General features: G+C 49.0%; 1 protein-coding gene across 1 annotated transcript in view; it reads left to right on the top strand.

Annotated features, from left to right (window-relative positions):
- Positions 1-5639, top strand: part of Lamc3 (laminin subunit gamma 3) — a 58712-nt gene extending 53073 nt beyond the window's left edge. Inside the window, exon 28 of the mRNA XM_052182141.1 lies at positions 4291-5639. Coding sequence (XP_052038101.1) covers positions 4291-4535 — 245 coding nt within the window. The 3' untranslated portion in view covers positions 4536-5639. The remainder of the gene's footprint in view (positions 1-4290) is intronic.
- The last annotated feature ends 1507 nt before the right edge of the window (positions 5640-7146 follow it).

Here is a 7146-nt window from a genome sequence, read left to right on the forward strand (position 1 = left end):
GGAAGTGCATACCAAAGAAGTCTGCAAACACTGGCTCACAGGGAGGAAAGAAATGCCCGGTGAAGCCAGGTTAGGTAGCTCATGCTCAGACGCCTTGTCCTTCAGAGGCTGAGGCAGAAGGATAGCTCCAAGTTCTAGATCAACCTTGGATACAAAATGAGACCAGGCCTCAACAAAGAAAGACTGTGCTGAGAGGTGGGTCAGCTGCTAAAGCCCATCTGCTCCCTGCTCCTTTAGAGGACCCAAGTCTGGTCCCAGCACCCATGCATGCAGTTCTCAACAGCCTGTAACTCCAGCTCTGGGGCATTGAATACCCTCTGGCCTCTGAGGACATCCACATACATTCACATAGGCATACATATACATATATGAAAATAAACTATCTTTAAAAAAGAAAGAAAGGTTGGGCAGTGGTGGCTCACGCCTTTAATCCTAGCACTTGGGAGGCAGAGGCAGGCAGATTTCTGAGTTCGAGGCCAGCCTGGTCTACAGAGTGAGTTCTAGGACAGCCAGGGCTACACAGAGAAACTCTGTCTCAAAAAAAAAAAAAAATTAAAAAAAAAACAAATCCAAAAAACAAAACAAAACAAAACAAAAATAAATAAAGAAAGAAGGGGCAAGAAGCCCCTTTTATAGTGGGCCAGGCCTACCTGGCTGTTGCCAGGTAACTGTGGGGAGGGACCTACCTGACTGTTGCTAGGTAACTGTAGGGTGGAGCTTAGACAGAATTCTAACATTTAGTCAGCTTCCAATACTGTGGCAAACTGTGGCAAATCTGAGATAATTAGATTAAAAGGGGGAAGGACTTGGGTTGGGGGAACATGGCTCTTGTAGAATGCCTATCCAACAGGCACAAAGCCCTGGGTTCCATCCTTGGCACTGCAAAAGAGAGGGTCCAGGGAGAGAAGAAAAGGTTTGCTTTGGTAAAGGACTCTTGGTTCCAGTCCATTGGCCTTGTTGCTTTGAGCCTTTGCAGCTCTGTACTTCCTGGTGATAGTGCACTGGAGGAGGAGGCCTGACCTCCTGATGGCATCCAGGAAGGAGCGGAAGTGCTAATGTCCCCTCAGGGGCCTCCTCAATGGCCTAGCCTCCTTCCACAGGCCTCAGCTACGAAGGTGACACCACCTCCTCATGACACAGGCTGGAGACTGAGCCCCCAGTGCCTGGGCTCTGTCATTAAACACAGTCGAAGTTGTTGTCTCTCCATCAGCAGCATCCATCTCCGGAACTTTCCAAAGAGAAAGGGGCCGTTAAACACTGGCTCCCCGTCACCTTTGCCTGTCACCAGCCTCCTGTTTATGGCTGCGGCCTCTGGAGTGAACTAAGTAGCTTCACAGGGTGTTTTCTTTTTAAAAGTTTTAAGAATTCTTTCTTTGCATGCATGTGTGTGTGTGTGTTTGTCTGTGTGTCTGTCTGTCTGGTGTCTGAGCACACATGAGTTTGCAAGCTTGTGTGTGGAGGTCAGAGGTTGACTTTGGGTATCTTCTCTGTTATTCTCCACATTATTTTTTAAGATTTATTTATTTTATCTATATGAGGACACATTTACTTTCTTCAGACACCAGAAGAGGGCATCGGATCCCAGCACAGATGGTTGTGAGCCACCATGTGGGTGGTGGGAATTGAACTCAGGACCTCTGGAAGAGCAGATAGTGTGCTCTTAATCACTGAGCCATCTCTTGAGTCCCTATTTTTTATTTTTTTAAGACAAGGTCTCATTATGTAACTCTGGCTGTCCTGGAACTCATTATGTAGACCAGGCTGTCCTGGAACTCACAGAGATTCTCCTGCCTTTGCTCTTGACTGAATACTGGGATTGAAGGTCACTGTATCAGGCTATTTATTTATTTTTAAGGTTTTATTTTATTTTGACCTCATTATGTAGGTCAGGACAGAACTCATGTCATCAGTCTTGGTGGCAAGCACCCCTTCTCCCTGAATGACCCTCTACGTCATATTTTGAGTTAGGGTCTCACTGAACCTGGAGCTCATTTGTAGTGGGAGTTTTGGTCACACCGCTTTTCCCCCCTTGTAGATCACAAGCACACGCCTGCCCAGGAACTATCTTTGGATCCGAGAATGAAAGACACATGCACATTAACTTATTTTTAAAATGCCTTTGCTAACTCAATGACTGGGCACTCCTGCTACCCTAGGCCCAATTGGGGTAAGTGGCCAATGCTACCCACCTTAATTCTCACGTGACTGGGTGGCTTTATCTTCTGCAGCTCCTGTGTCCTCTGTTCCTCTGTGTGTCCTAGACCTGTAACACTAAGAGTCCTGCCCTGTGCCTGGCCACAGGCCATTAGCATCTTTGTTGATCTATCAAAAACCAATTGGGGACAAGGACCTTTAGCATTTGGACATGCAGACTCCCTGTTGAATCAAAGCATTAGAACCAATCTCCGACACTCATTGATTTATGATTTGCCTAGGCTGGCTGTCCTGCAAATTCCAAGAGCTCTCTTGTCTTTCCCATATACAAGCACCATGGTAAACACACACACACACACACACACACACATACACACATACACACATACACACACGTACACGCACATGCACACGCACTGCATGCATGCATACACACACTAAATGAATAAAGTTTTTTAAAAAAAAAGTTAAAAAGATGCAATCCCCAAGGTCTGCCACCTCAAGAAGTTAGATTCTATCTGTGGATAAAGCTATTGAAGATGTCAAGGTATCTATGCTCCAATCTCCTCTTGATGGTTGAATCCACCAGTTTTCCACCAGATGGTTGGGAACTAAGTTTTCAACCAGTGAGCACTGTAAGAGGCACTTTGCATTCTCCTATATGTGACTATATAAGCCTTCCCCTGCCTGATCTTGCCCTCTGGCCTGGTGTTCTTTGCCTGGGGAGTTCAGAAAGACCAGGAAGGATTAGAAGCCACTCGAGGCCAACTTCTGCCTTGTCACCATTCCATCCAGTTGAGTTCCATTTTTCTGTTGTATGTCACACTTGATGACAATGTGACAAGGACTTGGACTCTATGCTGCTACACTGCATTCCAGTGTAAGCACCCGGCCCCATTCTTTGTCTCTTAGAGAGACTCATTCCTAAGAAGTGGAAGGAATTTGTGCAGGAGCCAGGGCGAGAGACCCCCTGCCTGCCCTTTGAGCCTGCAGTCCTTCCAGTCTCTTCTGCCGCCTACGACCAAGTCTGAATCTGGACACCCTGCTGTCTACTCAGTGAGCCCACTTCCCCACATATGGTGTTATCTACAAATGTGTGCAGACATTTGAGCTGGTGTAGATCCTGTGACCTCTCTCACATAGTTTTGTAGATGAGGAAACAGGTGTTTGAAGGGAACTCACGAAGGCCATAAAAAAAAAAAATTGCTGGGCCAGGAAATGGCTCCGTGGGTGAAGAACTTACTGCCAGGCCTCAGCACCTGAATTCCAGCCCTGGCACTCACATGATGGAGGAAGAGAGAGAACAGGCTCTCCCAAGTTGTCCTCTGACTTACACATGTGCCCCACCCCACTCCACAGCAAATAGATAAATATAAATCAAGTATTAGGAATAAAAAACCCAGCCGGGTGGTGGTGGCGCACGCCTGTAATCCCAGCACTCTGGGAGGCAGAGGCAGGCGGATTTCTGAGTTCGAGGCCAGCCTGGTCTACAGAGTGAGTTCCAGGACAGCCAGGGCTATACAGAGAAACCCTGTCTTGAAACAAACCAAAAAAAAAAAAAAAAAAAAGGAATAAAAATCCCTGCTGGTTGGTGGTGACATACACCTTTATTCCCAGCACTCAGGAGGCAGAGGCATAAATCTATGAGTTCAAGGACAGCCTGATCTACAGAGTGAGTTCCAAGACAGCCATGATTACAAAAAAATTAAACCCTTGAGACTTTGTTTAAAATTTTTTACTTTTATTTGACACACAAGCGCTTTGCCTGTGCATATGCAAGTACAGCATATGCATGTGTTGCCCATAGAGGCAGAACAGGGTGTGAGATGCCCTGGCGTTGGAATCAGAGTGGGTTGTAAGCTACCATGTGGGTGCAGGGATTTGAATCTGGGTCCTCTGCAAGAGAGGCAAGTACTCTTAACTGCTGAGCCATCACTCCAACCCTACTTCTACACTCTGCCTGTGAGCTCCAGGGCATGGACACCCAGGCCTCCACACCCTCTTATATCCCCTCCCAGGACATTTTTTTTTCAGGGAGTGGTGAACAGACCAGTTTCTGGTGTCTGACCTGGGGCATGGGTTCCCAGGGCCTACAGCCAGCTGGCTCCTGCTGAGGCTGTCTCTGCTCCTCTACAGGATCCCTGGGTACCCACCAAGCCCCTGCTCAGACCCTGAATGAGACCCAGCGGGCACTAGAAAGCTTGAGGCTGCAGCTGGATTCTCATGGAGCCCTGCACCGCAAACTGAGGCAGCTGGAGGAAGAGTCTGCCCGACAGGAACATCAGATCCAGAGCTTTGAGGACGACCTCGCTGAGATCCGCGCTGATAAGCTCAACTTGGAGACCATTCTGAGCAGTCTACCAGAGAACTGTGCCAGCTAGACCCTGGCACATCCTCCCCACCCTGCCGTTTCCTGGCCACTCTCCATAGGTGTCCCAGGCTACCTACCTGTTGTATGTTCGTGTGAATGCTTGTTAGCTGGTGTGTCTTTGGTCTGAGCAGCAGGAGTGAGTATGTGCTCACACCTCCACAGATGACCCTATATGTAGCCATCTGTGTGCTCCCTAAACATGCATTAGCACACACACCCCAGTGTCAGTAAGAGGCACATCTGCATTTGCACATATGTGTATATGTATTTATGTGTTCAAGACCACCTGTGCATGCACACACATGAAAATCTAGAGCTGTCAAGAGGCTGTCCTGAACTTGGGCACACTCTGCATCCTGGGTGGGTCCTGTTGTGACATATTCCCTGCAGGGCTGACATATCTACAACCCTCTCTTCAGCGATCAGGGGCCAACAGGGGTGGTACCTCTGAGAGACTATCCTCAGAACTCTTGAGAAGCCTCTGAAAGTCCCACATGCAGAGTCACAGAGCTGGCCCTGGGCCCACTATGCTCCCCTGTCCCCTAACTGGTCACCCAGTAGCTCTGAGGTACCAGACGGATGAAGAAATGCCCAGATTCTAACAGAGTTCTCAGAAGTGGCACCTGGGGCCGTGTGGACCTGCAAAGCCCACAGGACAAGGCACAGATGTAGATACCTTTTGGGGATTATTCCCCCGGGGATCTGGATCTGCAGCTGTTTCATTGAGGGAAGTGCCTGATCCATCTACCTTCAATATCCTGATCTACCCAAAGAACCAGGTTCTTCAGGGTCTGGGCCATGAGGCCTCGGGCAGACACTGACCCAGTTAGCCTTTGATTGACACTTCTCAGACTGGTCCTGTAGCCCCGCCTACCATGAAGCACCCACGGGGATGTGGAAGCCTGGCTGTCATCCTAGGCCTGCCTCCTCCAGAAACTCCAGGCCTTTCTTCCTGATGCCCCCTTTTTCCCCAGAGCACCTTTGGCACACAGCAGGGCCTAGGCACAAGGATAACAGCCACCTTCACAAGCCCAGTCCCTTCCCCAGGTCCCAGAGGGACTGATAGTTATGCGGACTGATTCTGATTATGAGGAAATAAAGGACCCTTTTCTGAGCCGTGTGCTGTGCCTTTTGGTCTTCCAGTGCTGGTGTGGCAGCCAGGGCCTGCTGTGGGTATGCACAGAGCACTTCTTGTGGCTGGCCCCCGAAAGCAGGGAGAGCTCATGTGTGGGAAGGAAGTTGGCAGAACTGGGCTTGCACCATGCTGGGGTCTGTCCTGTTGGGCATAGCGGGGTACCGTAACCTCCATCTTTCCTCTCATATTCAGGGGGCTTTCAGACAAGGGTGAGAGGCCCAGATAGGGGTGCAATGCAAAGAGCTCCTCTGCCGATCTCTGGTTCAGAGTGGAGACACCGAAGCAGAGAACTAAACTTAATACTGTCCATTAGCGCGGTAAGGGGAAAGGACGGACACCATTGAGAGGAGGAGGGCTTGGGCTTGGGCCTAGATGGGTGGAGAGACAGGGGAAGAACGGCCCATATAAGAGGGTAGGCTGCAGCCAAGGCCTGGCCTGCATAGGTCATTGTAAACTTAGATTAGAGCGGGTTGTAAAGCTTGATCTATTTTGTCAAGGCTTTTGGCCACAAGGCCAAAATGATTAGCAGATTAGCTTCCTTAGGAAAGTGGAAGTCCCGGGGAGGGTGGTTTGGAATCCTGGGCTAGGAGAGGCTGCCAAGCTTGAGGGAAGGGCTGCTGAGTCCGGTGTCTTTTCCTCCTGCCTCCTCCTTTGGTCCCGGCTCTGCCTCTCTCCGTTTCTTAGGTCTAGCCTCTACAAACAAGCTTTCCCTGTCTTTGTTGGACTTAATGGTTGATGATATTGCAAGTCTCCCACCCTCCACAAAGCCCTGGGTTTGCATAGCATCAGCTCATTATTTTTATTTTTTATTCATTTTGTTTTCAAGACAGGGTTTCTCTGTGTTGTCCTGGCTGTCCTGGAACTCACTCTGTAGACCAGGCTACCCTCAAACTTGGAGATCTGCCTGCCCCTGCCTCCCAAGTGCTGGGATTGAAGGTGTGAGCTACCACTACTCAACCATTATTTTTATTCTGAGATTCTATTCCTTTTTTTTAAATTTTATATGTGTGCGTGCTTTGCCTGCAGGCCTATCTGGGAACCACATGCATGATTCAGGTCCTCTAGACCTGGAGTTACAGACAGTTGTTAGCTGCCACGTGAGTGCTGGAAGCCAAACCCAGGTGGACAGACAGACTATTCTTTTAACTGCTGAGCCATCACTCCAGGTCCAGGTCAAATGTCTTGAGTGGTCAAGTCCCCTGCTTGGCCAAAATAACAGGGACTTTGTGTCCAAGGCTTTGTGGTGAGACATGTCATTTACCTATGGGCAAAGGGTTCCAAGGAGAGATGCCTTCCTCAAGAGAGAGCCTTAAGGTCAAGGTGAAGCTGAGGTTGATGTGGCTGGTGTTTTATGTCGAGTGGGACTGATATGATAGGTTGCCAGGGTTGGGGTAGACAGATTGAAGACAGGATTGAGTAATTAGGATCTGGTGTGTGATATAAAGGAAATGGGAGCTCTAAAACAAAGTCTGGGGCAGGATCTGGC

The sequence above is a fragment of the Apodemus sylvaticus genome, chromosome 5, assembly GCF_947179515.1.
Source record: "Apodemus sylvaticus chromosome 5, mApoSyl1.1, whole genome shotgun sequence".
In the NCBI taxonomy this organism is placed as follows: Eukaryota; Metazoa; Chordata; class Mammalia; order Rodentia; family Muridae; genus Apodemus; species Apodemus sylvaticus.